General features: G+C 49.2%; 1 protein-coding gene across 1 annotated transcript; it reads right to left on the reverse strand.

Annotated features, from left to right (window-relative positions):
- Window positions 1-747: 747 nt before the first annotated feature.
- On the reverse strand, window positions 748-12,034 carry CHCT1 (CHD1 helical C-terminal domain containing 1). The gene is made up of 6 exons (XM_052658892.1): window positions 11,984-12,034; window positions 9,730-9,831; window positions 9,308-9,483; window positions 7,829-7,928; window positions 3,849-4,044; window positions 748-827 (listed from the first exon to the last, which is right to left on the reverse strand). Exons 1-6 carry the CDS (start codon window positions 12,032-12,034, stop codon window positions 748-750), a joined length of 705 nt encoding a protein of 234 aa, XP_052514852.1.
- Between the last annotated feature and the right edge of the window lie 284 nt (window positions 12,035-12,318).

Below are 12,318 nucleotides of genomic sequence, written 5' to 3' on the forward strand. Positions count from 1 at the left end.
CAGGTAAGTCCCTTGGGATGATTAATACAGTTCCTTCTTTGGTCTCCTGACTCTACTCTCTCTCACTTCCACGTACTTTGCTGGTTCCCACGTCTCATCAACTCCTTCCCCTGCCTGGCATCTCCCTTGTCACTGTTCCCTCTAACTTCCCACAGGATCAAGGGCAGATGATTTAGGAAGTCACCAGACTTATCACCCTCCAGTTGACTCCTAGCCCACTGCCCTCCCACCTGTGCTCTCTCCTGGCAGACACATATCAGGCCTATGTCGCCTCCCTTAAGGCCTTCCCCAGACACCGGCATCACCCTGTTTAACGTCTATTTGTGTGTGTGTTTCCCCCAGACTGTGTCGGTCCTTGACACAGCAACTGCCTCTTCTTACTCACCTGTTTATATGGGAGCCATTTACTATTCAGAAGGTGGCTGGCAAATATTCATTTTTAATTTAAAAAAAAACCAGAATGAGACCTCCCCTGCTCTCAGCAACTAGAGAAAGCCCGCAAAGAGCAGTGAAGCCCCAGTGCAACCAAATAAATAACTTTAAAAAAATGAATGACAATGATTAGCCAAGTTGAACTGTCTAAAGGATGTTTATTTCCTTGTCCCACTTATGCACAATTAAGACTGAGCATCCTTTTGATAAAGACAGCTTCTTCTTTCCCCTCACTGGTCCCTCATATCCCCCTCCCCTCAAGGGCAAGTGCTCTAGGATCCAGGGCAAGCTGGTCCTCAGCCCCAGCTGGGTCTTCTACGGACCGGTCTCTGGAGTGTCTGGGGCTTCCTTAATCCTCCTTCTCTTGAGTTTCGGCTCTTGAGGAAGCTTAGAACCTGAAAAAGAGGAAGGTCAGAGACAGTGCTGATGACATCACAAATAGAGACTCTCAGCCTGTAACATTTGCCGGCTGTGGTGGGAAGAGCAACAAAAGCTTACCTTGCTTTCAACCTAAGTCCCTTACCCGTTTCTCACAGAAACTCTGTGGGGTAGGCAGATGGAATCACCCCAGTTTACAGCTGAGGGATCGCACGCAGGTGCAGAGTAAGGAAATGGGTTGCTCAAAGTCTAAGCCCGGGGCGCAGTCAGGACCGACCTCTGGCTTCTGTGATTCCTCTCCACTCCTGTCTCCATTCACTCCCCGGTTTCCAGTACTTTGCTGCTGGGTTGTTTGCAAACATCATTGCCATCTTTTTACTTAAGAACTGACTCGTGAAAAAAATAAAGAACTGATTCATGAACACAGTGCCCAAGGAACACCATGAAGCTCGTATTTGGGGGGATGGTGTCGATTTCACTGATCTTTTCTTTTTTAAAAAAGAAATATTTATTTATTGTTGGCTGTGTCGCTTCGTTGCAGCATGTGGGATCTTGGTTGCCCCCTGTGGGCGGGAGAATTTAGTTGCCCTGAGGCATGTGAAATCTGTTTCCCAACCAGGGATGGAACTTGCATCCCCTGCATTGGAAGGTGGATTCTCAACCACTGGACTGCCAGGGGAGCCCCCGCACAGCTCACGTTTAATTGCATGATAGACTCAGGGATTCACCCGGTCGTGGTGGCCCCACCTGGTAGTATGCGTTTTCTCATGTAACACAGGATGAAGAATAGCACCTCGCCTGAAACGTATGCCAGTCAGAAATGTGTTTAACACAAATCCATGGGGACCCTTGACCTACAATGCTGCTCCGAGAGAAACAAGCTTCAGAGATGCCAAATGGAAGCAACAAGAAAAAAGCAGGAAGAGGAACGGTCTGCAGGACAGTAGCCTGATCTCTTCAGCACGTCGGGGTGGAAGAAAAGGGAGACTGGTTAAAAGCGACTCAAGAGACAGAACCAGGTGAAATGCGTGGTTTGGGAAATTAAGTGCAAAAGGTATCTTTGACTATTGGGAAAATTTGAAAATGGAGTATTTAATTCAATGAAGATGTTGACATGGAAGGTTTCTATAATTATCTGAAAAAAGCAAGTTCAAGTCAAAACCACACATATAGCATGGTCTCATTTTGGTTTAATACAGGTGTTTATACACATGAAAAGCATCTGGAAAGTGGTAACTGGATGACAATGTGATGTTTACATTTTCTTATTTTTTGTTAATTTGTTTTATCTAATTTTCTAGGATATGCTTGTGTTTGTGATGAAATGTTATTTTAAGAATTACAATTTCAGGGGCATCCCTGGTGGCCCAGTGACTAGGACTGTGCACTCCCAGTGGCGGAGGCCAGGGTTCCATCTCCGGTCAGGGAACTAGATCCCACTTGCAGCCCACATGCCTCTACAGAGTTCACATGCTGTAACTAAAGGTCCCGCATGCTACAACAAAGACTGAGGGTCCCGAGTGCCGAAACGAAGACCCAAATAAAGAAGTTTTTTAAAAAACACTTAAAAAAAAGAATCACAATTTCAAGCCCAACTTAACACGCCATCTGCAGCTTCTCCCTGTTACCTGCCACTCTAGCCCTTTCTCTCCACCCTTCGCCTCCAAGCCCAGCCTGTGTGCTCACTGCCTCACCTCCACACGGAACTCCCTTCCACTTCTGTGTCTCCCCCATCTCTCTCCTTTTTCCTTTCTCTAAAGCCTGTCCCAAACCTACCTCCTTCCAAATCTCCGGACCTACCCTTTGCCCTATGACCTGAGGTTGATCATTAGTGAAAGGGGGATGGTCATGCCCAGCTCCTCCGGGTGCTGCAGGGATGGGTGAAATTAAGAGACACGATGCACCTGGTACAGGGAAATGCTGGCTCAAAAGCCTGAACCACACTTTGCTCATCTGATTCATGGACTGCCGGATCCAAATCATCTTAATGATACTGACTGCCCTTCATTCCATTGTATGTTTCACTTCCTCAATCTAAGCAGTAGGCACCAGACCCACAGGCCCCCACAGAGCCCAGGCACGGGTCTGGGTTTGGGGCTCTGGGCCCTCTTCATTGACCCATCCTCACTTCCCTGCTCCCTCTGGTCCAGCTGTGGCCGCTGAAAAGGCCCTGAGCGCGGCCCCGGCTGGCCCGACCTTCAGAGAAACACCCTGGGTCCAGTTTAGGACCGTGCTCTGGGGTCCTAGGTTTCCCTGTGTGCTTTCATTTTCTCCCACAGGAGCTAAGCAAGAACAGCTACACGTGGCCCCAGAAGCCAGTTCCAGAAGGGTGAGAGGTAGGAGATCTAACATCTCTCTGATCCTTAGTGCCCGGAACGGGCCTTCACAGACTCCAGCCTTGCTGGGCCCCCCTCACTGAAGACTCTGTCCTTTAAGCCCACAGCCTCAGTCCAGGGGCCATGGTCACTGGACTGGCCTGGCCTAGCTGGACGGCCTCCTTCCTGAGGGAGTGACCCCTTCCTTCCACCCACAGCCCACCCAACACCAGGAGGGTACAGCCTGCTGCTCGGCCACTTCCTGAGAGTCCCTGCTGTTGGCCACTAGAAATGGCTCTGCTTCTGATCGTACGGGAGCATGCCTTTGTTTACCTGTTAGCTGGACAAGGCACATTTCCCGAGACCTCCAGGGGGAAACTGAGACGGAACAAGAAGGAAACACACCTAAATATGATTATTAGTCCTGCTTGTGGGTGATGGGTGACTTTTCTGTTTTATCCTATCTGGCAAATCCCAGGGAGAGAGGCACCTGGCAGGCGACAGTCTATGGGGTCAGATACGACTGAGCGTACACGCACAAACTTTTCAAATTTCCTACAGTGAGCCGACCTAAGAGAAGGAGGGACAAAGAGAAAAGAAAAAGTGGAGAAGGGGAAGGAAAATGGACAAAGAGAAATGCAGGGCAGAAGAGAAGATGGGGCGGCCAGAAGAGGACCAGGTCAGGTGCTCCCGGAGGCAGACGGGCCGCTCCTCCGGGCATACCTCTCCTGCGGGGGCCCCTGGCTCTCAGCTCCTTCAGCAGGCAGGCCGGGTGACCCGGGGCCTGCAGCTTGGACAGCCTCTCCTTCATGCCACTGAGATGGCTGCGGAGCCCCCAGGCAGTGCAGAGCTTGGGCAGACTGTCCTCCTGGTCAGCCAGCAAGGAGCTCTCCGGGGCATCCAAGGGGCAGAAGGCCACCTGCAAGGGGACCAGAGTGTTGAGGAGGAGAGAGGGGCCCGCCTGCCAGAGCCAGAGCCAGAGCCCTGCCCGCATCAGGAAGCTGCTGCAGCCAGGCTGCGCCTCACGCTTGGGCAGGCTGGAGTGAGGACCACAGATGTTGGGGGGCGGCGGGGGGACCATGGGGATCTTGAGGCCAGGCTACCAACTCTGTCTTCTTGGGTGGGTCTTTCCTTTGCAGTATCTCCTCCCTCTCGTTTTTGAGCACAGTGTCTTATGTGTTTGTAATTACACAATGGGACTTAAAAAAAATATTTATTTGGCTGTGCTAGGTGAGGAAGATCCCCTGAGGGAGGGCATGGCAACCCACTCCAGTATTCCTGCCTGGAGAACCCCATGGATGCAGAAGCCTGGCGGGCTGCAGTCCATGGGGTCGCAAAGAATCAGACACGAACGACTAAAGCAACTAGGCATGCATGGCTGTGCTGGGTTTTAGTTGTAGTGTGTGGGATCTTTAGTTGTGGCATTAGAACTCAGTTAGTTGCTGCATGTGGGATGTAATTCCCTGACCAGGGATTGAACCCGGCTCCCCTGCATTGGGCAGAGTCTTAGCCACTGGACCCCCAGGGAAATCCTGGTGCTTATTTTTTAAAGTCCTTTGCAAAATTAAAATCGAGAGCCTGGAAACATCTTTTGAAAGTTCCTTGGCTGCTGAAATCTAGGAATGACTAAAATGGCAGCTCCTCATATTCTTAAAAGGAATCACTGAATCTATCCCCACATTCATGTTCAGAGAATGAAATAAAGACCCACAGAGAAGCTGAAAGTCACATCCAACTCTTTGTGACCCCATAGACCATACAGTCCATGGAATTCTCCTGGCCAGAATACTGGTGTGGGTAGCCTTTCTCTTCTCCGGGGGATCTTCCCAACCCAGGGATTGAACCCAGGTCTCCTGCATTGTAGGCAGTTCTTTCCCAGCTGAGCCACAAGGGAAGCCCAAGAATACTGGCCCAAGGCTACTGGGTAGCCTATCCCTTCTCCAGGGGATCTTCCTAACCCAGGAATTGAACTGGAGTCTCCTCCATTAGAGGAGGATTCTTTACCAACTGAGTGATCAGAGGATGCCATTATAGTTGCCCAGCTGGAGCAATGGGCAGGATAAGGTCAGAGCAGGGCTCTCCGTTGAATGAGATTATGTTTGAACCCAGCTCTGTCCTTCCCATTTGCTGCGTGGTCTGGATCAAGTTCCTTCACCTCCCTAGATTAGGCACCCTCCTTTATACACTGTGGACAATAATTCTAATTACCACCTAGGGTTACTTTTGAAGAATGACATGAAGGAACATAAAGTCTCCTAGTACATAAAGACTGTTCCCTGTAATTATCCTTTTGGATAGTGCTTCTCAAAGGGTGCTCTGTGAAATATTCTGACCTCACAAACCGCCTGAAAAGTGGGATCCACTCAAGAGTACAGGAGAGAAATCAATGGATTCTAATGTAACCCAGTGGGAAAAGTTCATTGATAACAAATCTGAAAAGGCTACATACTGTATGATTCCAACTATACCTTCCGATTATACAGTCCAGAAGAGGAAAAACCATGGAGACAGTTAAAAGATCAGTGGTTGCCAAGGGCCTTGAGGGGAGAAGGAGGGGATGAATAGGGAGAGCACTGGGGATTTTTAGGGCAATGAAACTTCCTTTTTCCACTGTTATGATGGATACATGTTACTGTATATTTGTCAAAACCTACAGAATGTACAAAACAAGGAATACACCTTAATGTAAACGACGGACATTATTTGTTAACAGTGTATCCATATTGGCTCATCAAAGATACGAATGTACCCCTCCAATGCAAGGTGTTAATAACAAGGAAAACAGGAAAGGGTAAGTATGGGAACTCTGTGCTTTACCCCCAATTATTCTATAAACCTAAAACTGCTTTTTTTAAAAAAGTCTATTTTAAAACATTCATTGAAGGAATTCCCTGATGGTCCAGTGGTTAGGACTCTGCACTTGCTCTGCAGGAAGCATGGGTTCAGTCCTGGTCAAGGAACTAAGATCCTGCTGTGTGATGTGGTAAAAAAAAACACAAAAATAAACAGCTTAATAAACAAACATCCACTGATATGGTTTCAGATTCAATATTGCAGTTAAGTAACTGCCACTTGCTGAGTTTTGGTGTCAAAAAATATTCACCTTTATCTGAAAACGCTAATAAAATACTCCTCTCCTTTCTATTAATAATTTTATATATATATATATATATATATATATATATATATATATATATCAGTAGGAGGCTGGATTTTCTTATGTACCAAATCATTATATCGTAAGAGATTGAGCAAAAGCAGATATGAGAAGCCAAGTGTCTTCTATTAAGCCAGACACTAAAAGATCTGCAAAAATAGAAAGCAATGTCACTCCTCTCACTAAATTTGTTTCGGAAAATACAAATATGAGTTATCTCTCATAAAAATTATGTTAACATATAATGGGCTCCTTGATTTTAAATGATTAGCAGGTACATATTTTGAACTTTTTCTTCAGCTTTAATTACTAGTAGGGCAAATATCAATAGATGTAACCTATACAAACACATTTCCAGCAGTCATGTATGGATGTGAGAGTTGGACTGTGAAGAAGGCTGAGCGCCGAAGAACTGATGCTTTTAAACTGTGGTGTTGGAGAAGACTCTTGAGAGTCCCTTGGACTGCAAGGAGATCCAACCAATCCATTCTGAAGGAGATCAGCCCTGGGATTTCTTTGGAAGAAATGATGCTGAAGCTGAAACTCCAGTACTCTGGCCACCTCATGTGAAGCGTTGACTCATTGGAAAAGACTTTGATGCTGGGAGGGATTGGGGGCAGGAGGAGAAGGGGACGACAGAGGATGAGCTGGCTGGATGGCATCACCGACTCGATGGACATGAGTCTGAGTGAACTCCAGGAGTTGGTGATGGACAGGGAGGCCTGGCGTGCTGCGATTCACGGGGTCGCAAAGAGTCGGACACGACTGAGCAACTGAACTGAACTGATACAAACACATTTTGTGGGGTTATGGGATTCCCTGGTGGCTCAGAGGTAAAGAACATGCATGCCAATGCAGAAGACACAGGTTTGACTCGTGGGTCGGGAAGATCCCCTGGAGAAGGCAATGGCAACCCACTCCAGCATTCCTTCCTGGGAAATCCCATGGACCAAGGAGTCTGTCAGGCTACAGTCCATGGAGTTGCAAAGAGTCAGATGCAACTTTGCAACTAAGCATCACAAAAATTAAGAGGGGAGAAGTGATCTGAGATTAAAATGTTTGCGAATCACTGTTTTGGGACAAAGCCTACCTGGGATATTTATCCTCTGGCCTTTGTAATGGTCTCCATAGCCTCCCTGAAGCTGGCTATGCCTCATTGCCTGGCCTGGGTCGTCCCCACCCACGGCTCCTCAGGAACGTCCTTGCTCCTGCTCAGGGTGTGGTGGTGGACGGTGAAGCTGTCTCGGCCTCATGAGCCCACTCTGTGCCCACCTGGGAGGCAGTGGAGTTTTCCTCAGGCAATATGGGAAGGACTAAAGTGTACTTGTTCTATCAGAGGGCTCTTCAGGAAGTTTCCTGCCAGTCCAGTGTTGAGGATTCCGCACTTTCACCCCTGGGGGCCCAGATTCCATCCCTGGTCAGGTAACTAAGATCCCTCATGCCACGTGCTGTGGCCAAAAAAAAGCACAGCCCTTCAGGCTCAGACCTCCCCCTACAATTCAAGAACGCGCCACCCAGCCCTCTGCCGGCCAGGGAGGAGCCTCACCAGGAACTTGGTGGTCTGGTTGTTCTTGGTATATTTGTAGAGTTTGCGAAGCTGCTTCGCCTCCAGCTCTGAGAAGAGGGAGACAAACCGCCAGAGCATCCTGAAAGGCAGGGGAAACGAGGCTGAGGGGGCGGGGCCGAGGCTGAGAGGGGAGGAGCCCAGCCTCTCTCCCTCCCGCATCTGCCTTATGGCCAGGACCACCGGGGAGATACGGACCACCCCTGCCCCCTGAATTTTTGGTTGGGCGCATGGAGGGCAGGATTCTCCAGGCCTTGAATCCCCTGTATTTGGTGATGAGGCCCCACTGCACACAGCAGTTATTCTATCAGAGTTCTTTCCCAGACTCCAAATAGGGAAATGAGTACGTCAAGCCTGTATATTGTCACCCTGCTTATTTAACTTCTATACAGGGTACATCATTAGAAACGCTGGGCTGGAGGAAGCACAAGCTGGAATCAAGATTGCCGGGAGAAATATCAATAACCTCAGATATGCAGATGACACCACCCTTATGGCAGAAAGCCAAGAACTAAAGAGCCTCTTGATGAAAGTGAAAGAGGAGAGTGAAAAAGTTGGCTTAAAGCTCAACATTCAGAAAATTAAGATCTTGGCATCCATTCCTATCCTTTCATGGCAAACAGATGGGGAAACAGTGGAAACAGTGTCAGATTTTATTTTGGGGGGCTCCAAAATCACTGTGGATGGTGACTGCAGCCATGAAATTAAAAGGTGCTTTCTCCTTGGAAGAAAAGTTAGGACCAACCTAGACAGCATATTAAAAAGCAGAGACATTTCTTTGCCAACAAAGGTCCATCTAGTCAAGGCTATGATTTTTCCAGTAGTCGTGTATGGATATGATAGTTGGACCATAAAGAAAGCTGAGCGCTGAAGAATTGACGTTTTTGAACTGTGGTGTTGGAGAAGATTCTTGAGAGTCCCTTGGACTGCAAGGAGATCCAACCAGTCCATCCTAAAGGAGATCAGTCCGGAATGTTTATTGGAAGGACTGATGCTGAAGCTGAAACTCCAATACTTTGGCCACCTGATGCAAAGAGCTGACTCATTTGAAAAGACCCTGATGCTGGGAGGGATTGAAGGCGGGAGGAAAAGGGGATGACAGAGGATGAGATGGTTGGATGGCATCAGCGACTCCATGTACATGAGTTTGAGTAAACACCAGGAGTTAGTAATGGACAGGGAGGCCTGGCGTGCAGCAGTCCATGGGGTCGCAAAGAGACCACTGAGCAACCAAACTGAACTCCTGTCCCCGGGTGAGGAGAGTCCTTTATCCAATCAGTGCTGCCCTGAGTCACTAGAGGGTGCTGTTCTCTCCACCACTCTTCACCACACTCACTCCAGGATCCTGACCCTTCCACACTAAGGTGAAGGACTAGGAGATTTGCACTAAGGAGTGACCTCGATTCTGGATGGAGTGGCCCAGGAGAGAGGGTCATGGTCAGGGTAGGGAGGCTGTCCTACTTCTTCCAGTGCTTGATTTCCCAGGCTCGGCAGTAGTGCTGCAGAAAGGTGTTGATGTGGTCCCCTAGGATCACCAGGCTCTGCTTCATGTACTTCAGTTTTTTCTTCTGCGGAAGGTCCTTTGGCAGGTGCAGCTTTCGCAGGAATTTCTTCAGTGGCCTTAGATATTCTTTACACTGAAGAGGCAACAGGGGAAATGAGGGGCCATAGGAGAAAGAAGAGAAAGTGGGACAGCCCCACATAGCCAACAGGTGGCCCAGGTGCAGCCCTTCCGACCCAGTGTTATGTGAGAAGGCCACTTCCTTCCCAGGAGGGTGTCCAGTGGGGCCGTGAACTATGGATCCGAGGCCTGCCAGCTTCCGACCCAGATCTCCTGACCTGTGGGGAACAGGGTACAAGCCCCAGGCTGGCCCCTTACTCACAATTTTGAAGGTGTCCCGGTCAAGGCCCTTGGCATGGCGCACAAGGGAGTCTTTGGCTGGGGCGGTATTGGAGCTCTTCTCTAAGCTGGGTGCATTCATCCCCTGGAGGAGACAGGGGCAGCAGTCAGCTGGGGCCTAGGGCTACTGCTCCTGAGAGGCAGTGCTGGGCAAGCACTGATCCAGACGCCAGCCAAAGCCCCTCTCCATTTTCCCGGTGACCTCCTCCTTGACCCAGCTCTCAGGCCAGTGAGCCCTGGGCAAAGGAAACCCATCTCTGAGAATCCCTGCTTAGAAAACCAAGACCACCTAATCCATTTCTTGTACAATATTATAGCTCTGTATACTAACTAACTTTGCAAAGCACTTAACTCTTTTTCTTTTGGATCATAAAGAAAGCTGAGCGCCAAAGAATTGCTGCTTTTGAACTGTGGTGTTGGAGAAGACTCTTGAGAGAGTCTCTTGGACTGCAAGGATATCCAACCAGTCCATCCTAAAGGAGATCAGTCCTGAATATTCATTAGAAGGACTCATGCTGAAGCTGAAGCTCCAATAACTTTGGCCACCTGATGGGAAAAACTGACTCACTGGAAAAGACCCTGATGCTGGGAAAGATTGAAGGCAGGAGGAGAAGGGGACGACAGAGGATGAGATGGTTGGATGGCATCACCGACTCAATGGACATGGGTTTGGGTAGATTTCGGCAGTTGGTGATGGACAGGGAAGCCTGGTGTGCTGCAGTGCATGGGGTCGCAAAGAGTTGGACACAACTGAGCGACTGAAATGAACTCTTTCTGTGTATGGTTAACTTCTTTGTTTTGAGGAGAGGACTGCACTGGGTCTTCATTGTGGCTTGTGGGCTTTCCCTCTAGTTGCAGAGCTTGGGTTCTCTAGTTGCAGTGAGTATGCTTAGTTACTTCACAGCATATGCGATCTTAGTTCCCCAACCAGGGATGGAAACTGGGTCCCCTGCATTGGAGGGTGGATTCTTTTTTTAAATTTTTTAATTTATTTATTTACTTTTTTTGACCATAGTGGGTCTTTATTGCTGCATGTGGGCTTTGTTTAGTTGTGGCAAGCAGGAGCCACTCTTTGTGGTGGTATGAAGGCTTCTCTTTGCAATGGCTTCCCTTGTGGAGCATGGCTCTAGGGCTTGCAGGCTTCATAGGCTCAGGGGCTTAGTTGCTCTGAGGCATGTGGGATATTCCTGGACCAAGGATGGAACCTATGTCCCCTGATTTGCAAGGAGGATTCTTAACCACTGGACCTTCAAGGAAGTACCAACATTAACTCATTTTATTCTCCCACAGATTTTGTAAGGCTAGAACTCTTTATTTTTGGTTACAGATGAGCAGAGGGTACCCGAGATGCTTAAGTAACTCCTTGCGGGAAAGGATCATCATTCATTTACTTGCTCATTCAACAAACACTTATTGAGTTCCTAAGTCCCAGACCCAGTTCTTTGTATCCCTAATCTTTAGCTTCTTGCCAGACTAACAGGCACTCAGGAAAGTGGGTGACAGTAATGGTGATGATGAGAAGGATCTTTCTGGCAGCAAGCTGAAGCAAAAGAAGTTGAACATGAATCACAATGAGGTGACTTCAGAATAACTCTTGAAGTCAGAGCACAGGATTAGACTGACAAGAGATTTACACCTGCCTTTTAAAAAGCCTCCCAGAAAAGGGAGCGTGGGGACTTCCCTGGCGGCATCGTGGTTAAGACTCCAAGTTTCCACTGCAGGGGACACAGGTTCAATCCTTGGTCAAAGAACTAAGATCCTGCGTGCCTCACGGGGGAGCCGAAACACAAGTGAGCATTAAGTCCTGCCTGTGTTCGGGGGCACAGGGAAATTTCAGGGAAAGGGCGGGAGAAAGATGCAGAGAGAATAGGACACAGGCTCCTCCAGACTCCAGAGAGAGGGAACCCTGGCTGGTCAATTGGATAAACACTCCATATAAACCAGACAGACCATGACCCATGTACACACACACACACACACACCAGCCTGTGAGTGTTCATAACTGACAATCGTCTTGCCAGGAATCTCCCCCATCATCTTGCCAGGTATCTATGTCCTGGATAAGCATCTGTCTGGAGTTAACCTTCTCTTGTTCTTTCAGTCCCTTAGTGGTGAACCTCACCATTTCCCGCCCCCGCTCCCCGTCTTCTTCCTTGACAGTCCTCTTCTCTGCCTTCCCAAGCCAGCCCCTGAGGTCCTGCTTTCCTTCCCCCCTCACACCCTTAGCCCCACTTGACCTGCTCTAGAGGCTCCTCCCTTTCGTCCGCCTGCCCATCAGAGGCTTCCATCTCAGCAGGAGCGCTGATGGGCTCCACAGCGGCACTCCCCGGGTCCCCTCAGGCTTCCCACCTCCTGCTGCTGGGCCCCCAGTGACTCAGGGAGTGGCGCTCGGAACTCGGGGCAAAACCATGGCAACGGCCAACACAGCGCCCAGCGCCCCTCCCCCACGCGGCCCGGGTTCCTCCGGGTGCCCCGGGGCCCGCCCTGCAAGCCAGCAGCTTGGGCCAGGCACACCCCAGACTTTGTCGGGGCTCACAGCTGCCCAGGAGGGGCGGGCACCCCTTCTCCAAAG

The sequence above is a fragment of the Budorcas taxicolor genome, chromosome 19 (genome assembly GCF_023091745.1).
Source record: "Budorcas taxicolor isolate Tak-1 chromosome 19, Takin1.1, whole genome shotgun sequence".
Taxonomy (NCBI): Eukaryota; Metazoa; Chordata; class Mammalia; order Artiodactyla; family Bovidae; genus Budorcas; species Budorcas taxicolor.

Excerpts from the sequence above, each read along its gene's own strand:
- CHCT1 (XM_052658892.1), bottom strand. The coding sequence starts at position 12,034 with ATGGAAGCCTCTGATGGGCAGGCGGACGAAAGGGAGGAGCCTCTAGAG. Across the intron at positions 4,045-7,828 it reads ACCAGACCACCAAGTTCCTG|GTGGCCTTCTGCCCCTTGGA; the intron begins GTGAGGCTCCTC and ends GTCCCCTTGCAG. Across the intron at positions 828-3,848 it reads CAGGGGCCCCCGCAGGAGAG|GTTCTAAGCTTCCTCAAGAG; the intron begins GTATGCCCGGAG and ends CCTCTTTTTCAG.